The 15,010-nt window shown below is 38.9% G+C and overlaps 1 protein-coding gene across 3 annotated transcripts in view; it reads left to right on the top strand.

Annotated features, from left to right (window-relative positions):
- UVRAG (UV radiation resistance associated) overlaps window positions 1–15,010 on the top strand; it is a 315,025-nt gene that overhangs the window by 283,256 nt on the left and 16,759 nt on the right. For all 3 annotated transcript variants that reach the window (XM_082661187.1, XM_082661186.1, XM_082661188.1), the window contains exon 14: window positions 5,971–6,062. In XM_082661187.1, the coding sequence (XP_082517313.1) occupies window positions 5,971–6,062 (92 nt within the window). The remainder of the gene's footprint in view (window positions 1–5,970; window positions 6,063–15,010) is intronic.

The raw sequence follows: 15,010 nt of genomic DNA, 5'->3' as shown, positions 1-15,010 counted from the left end.
AGAATGAAAAAAACTAAAACCTAAAGCCTTCAAGAAGCAATGTAGTTCTAGCCATAGAACTCCAGAAGATCTTAGGATTTGGAGTTATCAAGTACCTCATAGAGTGTAGGGTAAGGAATAAGTCTAAGAACAGGAGGATTAGTTGAAAGTCTATAGAAAGAGAATTAAGACTCCCAGTTCACTCACCACTCTGCATAGCCAAGCAACTACCCCAGCACACACCCCAGTGGGAGACTGGAGGTTTACTTTCTGAAGAAAATCAAACCCAAGAAGCTTTGGACTCTGAACTGCCTGGTATACTGGGGCAAGAAGTAAGACGCCTTACTAAAAAGAAGGGGATTCAGTGAAAGTCCTACATACCAACACTGAATTCCCCAACTGCTTTTTCCTGCTTAACTCCCAAAATGGGATCCAGATTATACCCCTAGGCAGAAGGTTGGAGGATGCTCTCTGGAAAAGAACAGTCCGAGCAATGATAGCTGCTGGATTGGCATGTCCCCCACAGAAAGGGCTCACCCACTCATTCTACAGTGAAGTCCCCAGTCAGCAAGCACTGTCAATACACAGACTGTCTGATCAGCTTTTTAAAGTCTCATTCATAAAGAAGAATTGACAACCAAAGATTACTGCACATTAAAGAAAGCCTCTTTTTTTTTAAAGTCTGAAACAAACAGAAAAAGAAAGAAAGAAACCCAAAAGTAACAGAAAATGGAGGAGACAAAAAAAGAAAATAACAATAATAATGATAATAGAAAATAATCGGAATTAGAGGATAAGAGTTTTATACTGAAAGGACTCACTAGCAAGGTACAAAAAGGCAAAATAAACAAGTGGGACTACATCAGACTAAAAATATTTTGCACAACAAAGGAAACTATCAACAAAATGAAAAGGCTGCCTACTGAATGGGAGAAGATATTTGCAAGTGATATATCTGATAAGGAGTTAGTATCCAAAATATACAAAGAACTCAGACAACTCAAAATCAAAAAAACAACCAACCGGATTAAAAAATGGACAGAGGACCTGAATAGACATTTTCCCAAAGAAGACACAGAGATGGCCCATAGACACATGAAAAGATGCTCAACATCACTAACGACCAGGGAAATGCAAATCCAAACCACAATGAGATATCATCTCACACCTGTCAGAATGGCTATTATTAAAAAGACAAGAAATAACAAGTGTTGACAAGGATGTGGAGAAAGGGAACCCTTGTGCACTGTTTGCGCAACCACTATGGAAAACAGTATTGGAGGCTCTTCAGAAAAATGAAAAATAGAACTACCACACAATCCAGCAATTCCAAGTCTGGTATTTTTCCAAAGAAAACAAAAACACTAATTTGAAAAGATGTATGCACCCCTATGTTCATTGCTGCATTATTCACAATAGCCAAGATATGGAAGCAACCTAAGCGCCCATCAATAGATGAATGGATAAAGACGATGTGGCATATACATGCGCGTGCACGTGCACACACACATACATTGGAATATTACTCAGCCATAAAAGAGAACAAAATCTTGCCATTTGCAATAACATGGATAGACCTAGAGGGTATTATGCTAAGTGAAATAAGTCAGACAGCGAAAGACAAATACTATATGATTTCACTTATATGTGGAATCTAAAAAAAAAACAAATATGACAAAACAGAAATAGAGTCAGAGCTACAAAGAACAAACAGGTGGTTGCCAGAGGAAGGCCAGTATGTGGGGGAAGGAGTGAAATAGGTGAGGGTAATTAAGAGATACAAACTTTCAGTTGCAAAACAGATGAGCCACAAGGATGACATGTGCAGTGTGGGGAATATAGTTAGTGATAGTGTAATATCTTTGTATGGTGACAGATGGTAACTAGACATTGTGGTGATCACTTTGTAATGTATAGAAATAATCGAATCACTGTGTTTTGCACCAGGAACTAACATAGTGTTGTAGGTCAGTTATACTTCAAAAACAAACTCATAGAAAGAGAGATCAGATTTCTGGTTACTAGAGGTAGGGGTGAGATGGGAGGGTGGGAATTGGGTGAAGGTAGTCAAAAGGTACAAACTTCCAGTTATAAGATAAGTAAGCACTAGGGATGTAATATATACCATGATTAATATAATTAACACTGTTGTGTGTTATATATGAAAGTTAAGAGAGTAAATTTTAAGAGTCCCCATCACAAGGAAAAAGTATTTTTTTTCTTTAATTTTGTGTCTATATGACATGATGGATGTTCTCTAAACTTATTGTGGTAATCATTTCATGATGTATGTAAGTCAAATCATTATGCAGTACACCTTTAACTTATACAGAGCCGTATGTCAGTTATATCTCAATAAAACTGGAAGGAAATAAACAAAACAAGAACAAAGGACTCACTGAAGTGAGATCAAAACAGTGAAGAAAAAAAGACCCAAACAAAAGCTTATCACTGTGAAATTTCTGAATACTGAGGTTAAAGAATAAAATCCTAAAAGCTTCCAGAGACAGGAATCAGCTCACACACAAAGGATCAGGAATCAGAATGTTATCTGGTTGCTCAGTTGCTATGTGCAAAGTTAAATGACAGTGAAACAATACTTCAGAAATTCCAAAGGAAAAATCATTTCAGTCTTGAATTTTATATGCAAGGAAACTATCATTCAAGTGTGAGAATGGAATAAAGGTATTTTTAAATATTCAAGGTGTTAAAAAAGATACCTCTCATGTGGCCCTTTCCCAGAAAGCTGTTGTAGAATATGCTCCACCAAAATGAGGCAGTAAATCAAGAAAGAAGTGATGAGATCTAGGAAACAAGAGCCTCAGCACAGAAGTACCGCTGGCCCTCTGTATCCACTGATGCAAAACCCTGGATGTGGAGGGTTGACTATGTTCATTGTACATTCAACACCATTTTATATGAGGGACTTAAACATCCACAGAGTTTGGTGTCTGCAGGGGCTCCTGGAGCTGATCCCCTGGGGATACAGGGGGATGACTGTAAACAGAATTTCCAGGATTATGGTGAAAGAAAGTTCTGGGAAGGTAACAATGGAACCAGCCTAGAGAGCAGCCTGTTCAGATTAGAGCGGCGAGAAGGGTGCTTCAGGAAACAATCTCCAAGCGGGGAAATGGGCTTGATAGATTATATGGTGTCTTTAATCAGATTGGGAAGGATTTAAGGTTTTGTCCTAATTGGGGGAAAATCTAGTGATAGGTACGTGGATACTCAACAAGTAGTACTATCCACAAGGTAGGTACTCAACAAGTGGGGAAAATGGTAATTATCACTTCAGGAGAAACAAACAAAAGGTCAAAAAAGGAATAGTACACTATATGGCTTAGCAGTGAACAGTATTATTGTAGGTATAAGGTAAACACTAAATATTGATTTAACAAAAAATGTTATATTCAAAAATAATTGAATAGCTTGAGAGGATGAGAAGTATATTTGGGAGAGTGGAGAGTTAAATCCTCATAGTTAATAAGAAGTCAGTAGGTAATGTATGGGGATAAGGAGATAAAATGTGCTAAGAAAAGAGCTAAGTTCTCATTTTACATAGCACGAACATAGTAGATGATGTCTAAACGAGGGGGAAAGAGTAAGAAATATCAATATAAATGTATTATTTAGAAATATGAAGGTAAAGAGGAAACAACTAAAAGTGGTCGCTACTGAAGAGCAAAGAACTGATGCTTTTTCATTGTAAGCCTTTCCAGTAGGTTAGACTTAAAACAGTACGTGTACTTTATTTTAAAATTTTAATATATTCTTATTATGTATGAATTTCTGTTTTAGTTCTGTATGTTGAAAGTTAAGAGGGCTACATGATAGAAAGAATTCAGACTTGTTATTGAGAGGTTCTAGCCTTGGCTTTGGCCCTTATCAGCTTTGAGACCTTGGGCAGGACACTTGTCTTACTGAGTCTTAGTTTCTTCATTTATGAAAGGATGGAGGTTGGAAAAGATAACCTCCGTGATCTCTTTAAGCTAGATATCCCAAGAGTCTATGATAAAGATAATAATGCTATACAACAAATGAAGAGTTAAGACTTGGGTGGAGGCTTGAAATTCCCACAGTTTCCTTTTTTAGTTGAAATCAGACTTGGAGAGAAATTTTCACTGTGGTCTCTGAAAAGAATTCAACACCCACCTTCCATTGTGGAGCCTGGGGCAGGCAATTGACCACGTACTGGCTCAGGGACACATAGCTTAGTGTTATTTTAGTATGGGGTCATTTTATTTTTTTTTTGATATTTAATATTTTTCAGTATGAATCACAGGTGAAATTTTCATGCCATGTGTAAACAATTTCACTTTTTTATTGAAACAATGAATTCAGGAATGTCATATTGGGATGTCAGCCATTTTATCAATGTGTGGAAAAAATGCTTTTATATTAATATAAGAAATGATGTCATTTAATATGGAGGAGATCTCATAATTCAAGGTCAGCAAATCTCAGGAGGTGATTTAGGTCACCAAGCTAGCTTTGGAAAAGGAAAAGAATGTTTTCCCTTTGTCTTCTCAAGATTTTGGTTTTTTGGTTTTTTTCAACCAATTTTCCTCTTAGACTTTCGGGTAGCTGGTGTAAGTGGCATGGTTGTGAAAAGGAGACTCTGACTAATAATGTCTTTGCCATTGAAACATGTGGCTTTGGAGAATTTCCTTGCTCTTTCTGTCTGCTTCAGTTTTCCCATCTGCACAAGAAAACGATTAGCTTAAATAATATTCAAGATACCTTTTAGCTTTAACATTCTGTGTTTCTGCCTCCTTATTTTATGTGTGTATTCAGACCATTCAAGAGACCTGATTAGGTTTGGGGGTTTCTTTTTAAAGTTCAGTGTAGTGAGAGTGAACTTTTTCTCTGTTAAATGTCACTCACACTTAAGTGAAAAGTCAATAGAGTACTAGATACAAACAAAAGAAAACTTACTTTTTCTGTTGATAGTGGTTTAATTTTTTTAAAAGAGGAAAATATTTAAAAGTTTAACTTAGCCACTTTTAAATTAGGTGCTAGAAAAGTAAAACTTCAATACAGATGACCCTTCATATCTGTACATCAGTATGCAGTTTACAGAGTCCTTTCCTCATATATATCATGTCATTTGAAAAATACATTTCTGCAGGGCTGTGTTGTATACTTACTGTGTATTTGATGCTGTGTGTGTGAGCGTGTGTATGAATATGCACATATCCTTACCTCGGGTCTCTATTATGTTTAGTGAAGGAAGCAAACGGTCTTCAGAGACAAAATGAGAGGAGACGGGAACAGACAGATTAAAACCATTTAGTAGGTTACCCAAGGCACATAGAAGGACACATAATTTTAGAAAATCAGCCTCTAGCAGAAATAAGTAAAGCTAAGAGCAGATCTTGCCCACAGGCCATAGTTTCCTCATACTAAGCTCTATAGCTCTCTACTCTGGTCCTAGAGAAAGAGGAAAGTTAGAGGCACAAGAGAAATAACATAAAGCACAGCCTCTGTCAAAAGTGACTTGCTGTTTGTTTAATAAGCATTGACTGAGCGCTAGCACTGTGTCAGACACTTGGGGATCAGAGATGGATACAGCATGACCCTTGTTCTTGATTCTACAAAGGGAAAAGGGTCAGTGTAAAAAGGGCTGAATGTGCTCAGAGTGTGTAATACCACCGTTCAGTCCCTAAAATGAAATACTGGTTTTATGGTATATGTCCCTGGAGTTGATGTTAGCAAACTCTACGGGGGTCTTGGAAATAATCCTGATTCCACAGTTGGTGGTTCTTAGTCTTCTCCAACGTTAGAGGGCAAGGGAGCAGGAAATGAGGAGGCTACCTTTAAACACCATCCAAAAAGTGAGGTTGATGATGTTGGGATCATACACTCACATTTCCTCTTTCAGCATTTAAAATGGGGGCGGGGGGAGAGGGACTTGTTTAGTGAATCATGTTTGGGAAGCATTGCCTAGTATCTGCCAAAATTTCTTTTAATTCTGTTTTTCCACCTTTGCAGCTAAGATATCAACATGGACTAGGGACTCCAGACTTGAGGCAAACCCTCCCTAACCTGAAAAACTTCATGGAGCACGGACTAATGGTCAGGTGGTGAGTACCTTTCTCTCTCATACCCAGAAACTGCAATGTGGATAATAATCCTGAGAAACTTGCCTGACTTCCACATCGCTCCACAGCTTCCTTCTGGGTTTTCTTCTGTAATAAGATATCTGAAGAAAAGGAAAGGCAGCCATCATACTTGTGTAGGTCTAAGCTCCAGTCTGGCTAAGAGGGCGAAGCACCCACGAAGGGGGGTGAGTTCAAAGAGGTGCTGTTTGGACATGGGAAGGTTGGCGGGACAAGGAATCCTTGAGAGCTTGGCTGAAGCAGAGACTAGAGGATAGCCATGTGATTCGTAAAAGGGGGACATGGAGCCCCCCAGGACTTTTCCAAAGAACAAGCGAAGGACAGAATAAGCATCAGGATCAGTGGTTGTGAGAGTGAAGGGAAGAAAGCACACAAGGAATAGGTCAGGCTGTCAGGACCTAGTCTGAGACCAAGAGACACACACATGCTGGAACGTTTCTCACATGTGATGTCAGTGCCTGTTGTGCCATGAGGGCAAGCTGCTGCCTAAAAGTGCTTTGTCAGGATGGACATGACCCTCTTCCAAAGACAAGGGGAGAGGGAAAGTGATGCAAAGAAAACATTAGATGATTCGTTCGACTTAAATAAATGGAAAGCTGTCGGCTCAAGTCATTTAGTAATTCGAATCCTTGGATGATGGGCAATGACTTACAAAATCACATGAGTTCATATCAGGCCTTTAGTTAGACAGCTGGGAACAGCACGGTTTCTTCTAAAGAGCACTGGCTTCTGATCCCAGATCTTTTTTGATTTCCTATGTGAATTTTTGTTTTTTTAAGTTTTGAGATTCCTTTATTCAAGCCAAATTGTTCAACCTTTATCACAGTGTAACACCCTATTTTAAAAACCTCAAATAAATAAGTTATCCATGTAACCTTGCCATTTCAATTTTCTGATTTGCTGTGTGGATTTAAACTCCTGCCTCTCTGAAACGTATTTCCTCATCTGTAATCCCTGCTCTGCTCATCTCACTGGTTTGTGGTGAGGATGAAGTGAGATGGTAGGTGGAGAAGTAATTTGTGGGGAGGAAAGTACAAGCATAGTTTCAGTTTCTTCTGTGTCATCAAGATAGGCCTTGAGGAGAACAAGAAAGTGGCATCTATGATTTACCTTTGACGTTTTCTGTTTCTGTCTCATGATCTTCAAAATGCAAATTCTGGATGTCTTGACTTTAGATAGGACTTCTGTTAAGCAAATACACAATTGTTTAAAAAATTCTACTCAGAATATCAAAATAATTATAAAAAATTCGTGTTGATATGGACCTGTATGCCCTGAGGAATGAGGTCTAGGAACTGAGTTTTAATGTAAAACAATAATAGTAATGATAAGAATAATTTAAAAAGTGAGCTAGCAGGCATGTATTTAACATTGTCAGTGTAAAGTTCCGTGATAGGTACTCTGGAGGTAACGAGGTATAAGGCTTAAGCCCTACCTTCAAGGGATTTGTCATCTAGTTGGAAACAAGGTATATAATTCATGAAAGGTTTTATAACACAAATGGTAAATAACTTAAAATGATCAAAAAAAGAGGCAACTCACAGCACCACCTGATTAATCAACTAAAATGAATCTTGTTCAGTACAGACAGCAGATTGTCCCAGTGTCATTTATTGAAGACTCTTTTGTCCACTGTTGATAACGCCGATCTCTTTCATGCATCAAGTTCACTTACACACAGATCTGTTTCCAGGCTCCCTATTCTGCTTCATCGTTTTATTGTCTATCTATAGGCTAGTACCACATTTTTAATTAACATAAGGTGTAATTTCTATAAGTCTTATTGAGGTTTGAGCATCTCTCTTCCCTCTGACATTTGGAACCACTTGAGAGAGGAGATACAAGAGACAGACTAATAGGAATCAAAATGTCAGTTTTATTACTGATAAAGCTGCATTTTCCAAGTGGCTTTAGATGTATAATAAAAGGGCTTGCAAAGACATCACTCAAAATCAAACTTACTTTTGCAGTCACGATGTGAACTGGAGAACCTCAGGCTTTCCCCGCAGAGGCAGGCCCTTAACTATACTATAGAGGGTTGTCAGGTGACTCCTCCAAGAACCCAGATGGCGCTAAGCCAAGAATAGCCAGGTTTTATTTTTCCCTCTAAATTCACTGATTAGAAAAGGCCCTCCTCCTCTAAGAGCGAGTGGGAGGATGGAGAGAGGCCAGGAGCGTTACTCTTTAAATCATGTTCCTTCATAGCAAGGGAAAAGGAAGATCTCCCCAACTTTCTTGATATCTGGTCGGGTGAGGCTCCTACTTACGATCCTTCTTCAGAACTCTTTTGGCTTTTCTGGACTTATGAACTGTATCTGAGTGATTTGACAGCTGTATGATATTGAGTCTTTCTAACTGTGAACATGGTATCTCTTTATATGCTTTGTCTGTTTTTTAAACATACCTCAGTGAAGTTTTAAAATTTTCTTCATAAAGATCTTACACATCTTTTATTAGATACTTAGTCCTAGGTAGCTTACCATTTTGGTTGCTGTTATAAATTTTTTTATTACATCATCCAACTTTTTTGTGGCTAGTATACAGGACTACTACTGATTTTTGTATTTTGAGAATGTATCCAGCAGCCTTGCTAACATTAATTACAATGGTTTATCTTAGATTCTCTCAGATTTTTCTGTGGGTACGATCATATTTTTTTAGTGAATGATGGTGTTGTTTCTTCCTATTTTTACAACTTTTATTACTTTTTCTTGTCCTTTGTTTTATTATGGAAGAGGAGCAGCAATAGTGGATATCCTTGTCTTATTCCTGACTTTAAAGAGAATACTTCTTTTCACCATTAAGTATTATATTTATTGCAAGTTTGGATAGATATTATTTATTAGCAAAAGGAAGTTTCTTTCTATTCCCAGTTCACTAAGAGTTGCTTTTTTTAAAATCATAAATGTGTATATTTTGGATTTTATAAAATGCTTATTATGTTTATTGAGATAACACTATATTCTTCTTTCCTGTGTTAATAACTAGTAATACATTTTCTGATGTTAAATTATCTTTGCCTCCTGGGCTATAATCTGCTTGGTTGTGATGAATTATTTTTTGTATATTGTTGGATTCGATTTGCTGATTTACTTTTTTATTTTTTTAAAGCTTATTTTATTGAAGTATAGCTGATTTATAATGTGTTAGTTTCTGCTTTACAGCAAAGTGATTCAGTTATACATATACATCATTTTTCATATTCTTTTCCATTATGGTTTATCACACAGGATGTTGAATTTAGTTCCCTGTGCTATACAGTAGGACATTGTTGCTTATCCATTCTATATATAGTAGTTTGCATCTGCTAATCCCAAACTTCCAATCCATCCCTCCCTTACCCCCATCCCCCTTGGCAACCACAAGTTTGTTCTCTATGTCTGTGAGTCTGTGTTTCATAGATAAGTTCATTTGTGTCATATGTCAGATTCTACATATAAGTGATGTCATATGGTATTTGTCTTTCTCTTTCTTACTTCACTTAGTATGATAATCTCTAGTTCCATCCATGTTGCTGCAAATGGCATTATCTCATTCTTTTTTATGGCTGTGTAGTATTCCATTATAGATACAGGTATAGCTGTATAGATCGTATCTCTTTTTTTTAAATTTTATTGGCGTATAGTTGATTTACAATGCTATGTTAGTTTCAGGAGTACAGCATAGTGATTCAGTTATACATATACATATATTCATTGTTTTTCAGATTCTTTTCCCATATAGGTTATTACAGAATACTGAATAGAGTTCCCTGTGCTATACAGTAGGTCCTTGTTGGTTATCTATTTTATATATAGTAGTGTGTGTTTGTTAATCCCAACCTCCTAATTTATCTCTCCCCCACCATGTTTCTTCTTTGGTAACCATTAGTTGGTTTTTGAGTCTATTATTTTTTAAATTAGATTCCATGATTTGCTAATATTTTTAGGATATCTGCCTCTGTAAATGAGATGAGGCTAGCCTATAATTTTTCTTTCTCATATAATAATCTTTGTCTGATTTTGGTAACAAGGTTGTAACAGCCTCATAAAGTAAATTGAGGCGCTTTCCCTTCTTTTCTATTATTCTTTTCTGTTCTCTGGAACAGTTTATGTAAGATAGGAATTATCTATATCTTGAAGGTCTGAAAAACCTAGTGTTTTTCATTTGTTGAGAGGGAAAGTATAGATTTTTAGCTACTGACTTAATTTTTATGATGATTATGAGTCTATTTATGTTCCGTTTTTCCAGTTCCTCCTTAACATACTCCAGCCTGATTTCAGTTCTATCAGTATACTGAAATTCCTCTTATCTAGGTAGGTGTCTAGAACGCTATGTTGCCAAACCCAGCGGCCACTTTTCCATCCTTATCCTACTAGTCTGTATTTAGTGTCATTTGGCCTTGCTGGCCATTCCTGCCTTCTTGAAACATTCTTTCTTGGCTTCCACAATACTACCCTCCCCTGGTTTTCCTCCTTTCAGCTGCACTTTTTCTGCCTGTTTTTCCTGTTTGTCCTCCTTTTCTTGATCACTAGATATGGAGATCTCCATAGTATTCTCCTTTTCTCTCTCTTTCTTCTCATGTGAGCTCATCCACTGCCCCCATTTTGAAAAACGTCTATATGCTATGACCCTCCAAGTTATGTTTTCAGCGTAAACCTCTCCTGCAAACTCTGTAGTCAGAGACCTGCTTGACACCTCCCCTTGGAGTATCACAGGCACCTCAGCCTCAACATCTAAAACTGTCCTTCACCAGGCTTCTTCAGCTCAGCAAATGACACCCTGTCTACCCAGTTGCTCAAACCAGAGAAACATCCTTGATCTCCTTCTTTTCTTCACTCCTCCCTGAGCCAGTCTAGTTCATCAGCAAACCATGTCATCTCTACCCACCAAGTGTACTTCCAACTATCTCTGCTGCCACCATCCCAGTCCAAGTCACCACCTGCTCTTACCCAGACACTGCACCAGTCCAGTTTGTCTCCCTGATTTCACTCTTGTCCCACCTCTGTTCATTCTCCGCGGCAGCCAGAGTGACTTTTTAAAATTTTAGCTATATCTTAATCACTCCCTAGCTTCAGCGGCTAGAGTAAAATCCAAGCCCTTTTCTGTGGTCTCCCGACTACCTGCCCCTCCCCCTCCTCTCATGTATAGTCCTATACTGACCTCCTCTTAGCATGAAAAAGCTCTTTCCTGACTCGTCACACTCACCGTCCTGTCTAGAATGTGCTCTCCCTCTTGCTTCTCTCCCACCACCATCCATCCCTTCATATAGAGGGAACAGTTTTAGAAAAGGCACAGGAGGTTTACTGGCAAATAGACCACTTGGCTAGAGTGCACATTCATTTTAGGAACAGAGAGAATCTGGGTTTTGTGGTACTTAGAGCTTATGCAATTTGGGAACCCTTTCAAGAAAACAATACAAAACTGAAAATACAAAATTAGGAAAAAAAATTAATATTTTAAGTGAGAAACAAGATCACAACAAATTACTGGAACTTTAGAGATCAGATCCCTTTCCCTTTCTTCTGTGATCTCTTTAGACAATTTACCCAAAATGCTTCCTCACTGCAACCTGACTGTCCTTTCCCTCCTAAAACACCGTCATTTCCAGCAACTCTCATTTCTGAGGTTCAGATAAATTAAATGACTTTCCAGGGACTTCCCTGGTGGTGCAGTGGTTAAGAATCCGCCTGCCAATGCAGGGGACACAGGTTTGAGCCCTGGTCCGGGAAGATCCCACATGCCGCGGAGCAACTAAGCCCGTGCACCACAACTCCTGAGCCTGCACTCTAGAGCCCACAAGCCACAACTACTTAGCCCGCGTGCCACAACTACTGAAGCCCGCATGTCTAGAGCCCGTGCTCCGCAACAAGAGAAGCCACTGCAGTGAGAAGCCCAAGCACCGCAATGAAGAGTAGCCCCCGCTCGCCACAACTAGAGAAAGCCCACGTGCAACAATGAAGACCCAGCTCAGCCAAAAATAAAATAATTTAAAAAAGAAAATAAATAAATGACTTTCCAAGCATGATTGACCTATGAGCCTATGGCAATAAGACTGGAGTCTAGGTCTCCTGGCACTGACGTAGTAACCCATTAAGCCCCAAACTCACACATTATGTAGTGCCCCTCTGAGCCACTGTACCAAGCACATTAACACTGAATGAGTAGTAGGTACCACTTTATGGTGCTGTAATGAAAAGTAGGCTACTGAGACAGATGCAGAGTACCACAAAATGCATGCTACATTACGATCCAAGTAAAGACCGCTGTGGAAGCCAGGCTGGAGGTTACAAATCTAAACAAAGCTGGAACAAACACTTTTAGCCTCAGAGGAAACCTCAGAATTTCTGAGAGCAGCCATGAACTGAGGAGTTACCTCCCAAGCCCGTGCTCCTTAGGGCAAAGGGTAAAAAAACTCACGCTCCTAAGGGAGCCTCTTACATCTTTTGTAAAAGAAAACACTTCCAGTTTCTGTGTGATTGTTACCATTCACAGATTGGTCCCTCGTGGACCGTATGTTCTTTTGGTGTCGAGGATTTCAAACTGGCTGTGAGGGTCAGTGCAGTCACTGAATTCCTCCTTATGGTAAAAGCTTCAAAGTTATGTGACAGTTTGTTTTGTTTTGCTTTTCAAAGAAAAGACAATGTGATTAAAATTCCTTTAATGAAGTGATTTTTTTTCTTTCACATTACAGAATTCTTATCTAATATCAAAGCATCTACCTGATTAATCCTAAAACTATCCCTTTTCCACATGAACGCAGTTACCTGGGGCACAGTTCTCAGCGCTTTATGCTAGTCCTTTCCAAAAGAAGTCTCCTTTTTCTCATCCTTGGATCAGTAACCTCGTTGTAACTGCCAAGCAACACAATTTTGAAAAGCAGAATTTCAGCTCAGAGGTTGTACTCTTGAATATTTTGGTTAAAAGCCACCAGCATGCCACTTAAACATAGCATTTTTTTCTTTCTTTTACTACTAACTACAAAGTGGTCCAAGATTCCAGTTGACAAGCGCATGCACAGCTGATGCTGGTGCTGAATTATGGTCAGGGGAGAATGTACGCCCAAGGCGCTGCTTGATGGCTGCCAGTGAGACGATAAGTTTAGAACTGAGAGGAAGAGATTACGTGCTGTGTGGCTGTGAATGGGCTGTGCGCCGGGGCCCCCGCATGCAGGTCCCAGGACAGCACCTCCACCCTCTCTCACCCCAGCTCACCTGACCTCGAGACATGCCCCGCTCATTTCTGACCTCAGTTCTTTTCTCAGACAAGTTCCCACCACCTAGAATCGCCTGCTTCTGCCTCTGCCCTCTCCAAACGTCGCTCTCACTTCAAGATCCAGTTCATGTCCTACCTCATTCATTCACTCACTCAGCAGGTGCAGAGGTAACACGTCCTCCCTCCGTAGCTTAAGTTCACTTCTCCACCAAGTCTTACCCACTAGGCTTTTGAGCAGCAATGAGCAGGCAGTGAAATAGGAACAAACAATATGTAATAGACAGCAGCAAGTATGAGTACAGAAGAAAGGTGGATAAGTTATTTGGAACATTCTGAGGATGTCATTTACTTCCTGGTGTGAGGGGTGTGGGTGAAATTGGACGAGCCTTCACTAAGAAGATGGCATTTAGTGGACCTGGAGCACAAGGAGAATTGGGGTGTGTGAAGACTGGGGTGTAGGCCAGAGTAGGAAGCCGTTGCCCAGTTGTAAAGAGCATGTAAGACTACAGGTTTGAATACCAACTCTCCCACTCACTGTCTCTGTGACTTCAGGCAAGTTTAAGCTCTCAGCTTAAATTTCTCTGTAAAATGGAGATAATAGTGCGTACCTGATAAAGTTGATATAAAGATTAAATATGTAAACACTTAGCATACTTCCCGGCACATAGTAGTGCTCAATAAATGGTAAGTATTATAAATATGTAATAGATAAGAGAATCATAGTTATTATCTCTGTTTTAAAAATTAAGTCCATTCTTTATTATAGGTATTTTGTTTTTCCCTTAAAATCTACGGTCTTCTCCTTACAGATAGGTATAGAACATGGTTCTTGGTCACATTTTTAATAATGGCTCATGCTGCCTTGTACGTTAGTGGTACAAAATATTCACCATCACCCTTCCACTTTTCCCCAAGTCCTTTATATGACCCTTCTGAAGCCTTAGAGATAAGTACCCTACAAATCTATTTGCCTACCTACTTTTTTTGGTACCTACCTTCTTTGGTAACTCTCACCTCTAGTGAGAAGCTATGTAAAATAAGTTTCTTATTTGTAGACTTTTCCATGTTTTTATTTAAGCTTCTAGCAACCCTGTGAAGGAGGCAGGGCAAGGATGATGATTACTATATTACAGGCCAGAAAACCGAGACTTAGAAATATGAAGTATTTGCCAAGATCACATGATAATAAGTGATGGAACTGGGACCAGAAACCCAGGTTGTCTGACTCCTAGTTGCGTGTTCTTTTTATCATACCAGGCTGCCTCTTATTAGTTAGCGGTCATTCTTTTCCTTCTCTGCCCTTCCCCAGCCCTCCTGTCTCTCTGCCACTGAATTTCTAACACCTATTACCTTCTCCAGGAAAGCCCATCAAAGTCAAATCCAGAAAAATACACTCAAAATCAGGACAGGCAGGTCTGGTGAAGACATTCTTTGTGGCTTATTGTACCCCATTTACTTCAGAGATGTAGGAAACTCATAAGAGTCATAAAACTTAGTGAAGAATTTAAAAACTTTAAGACCAAAGGAAACAAAAATGAGTATATGTTTCAACTCCATTTGTTAAGAAACAAGAAAGCTAAGGGAAGCACATGAGTTGGCTTAAAACATATGTTTGCCCGAATTTCATGTTTTTGTTTTTGTTTTCTCAGAATAAGACATGATAAAAGCAGGATTTCAAAACCATCTTTCCTGCTTTATACATGGAATTTTTTATTCTA

The sequence above is a fragment of the Grampus griseus genome (assembly GCF_964374135.1).
Source record: "Grampus griseus genome assembly, chromosome: 8".
Taxonomy (NCBI): Eukaryota; Metazoa; Chordata; class Mammalia; order Artiodactyla; family Delphinidae; genus Grampus; species Grampus griseus.
Note: the sequence above shows the minus strand (reverse complement) of the source record. Positions and strands in the feature narration are given on the sequence as shown.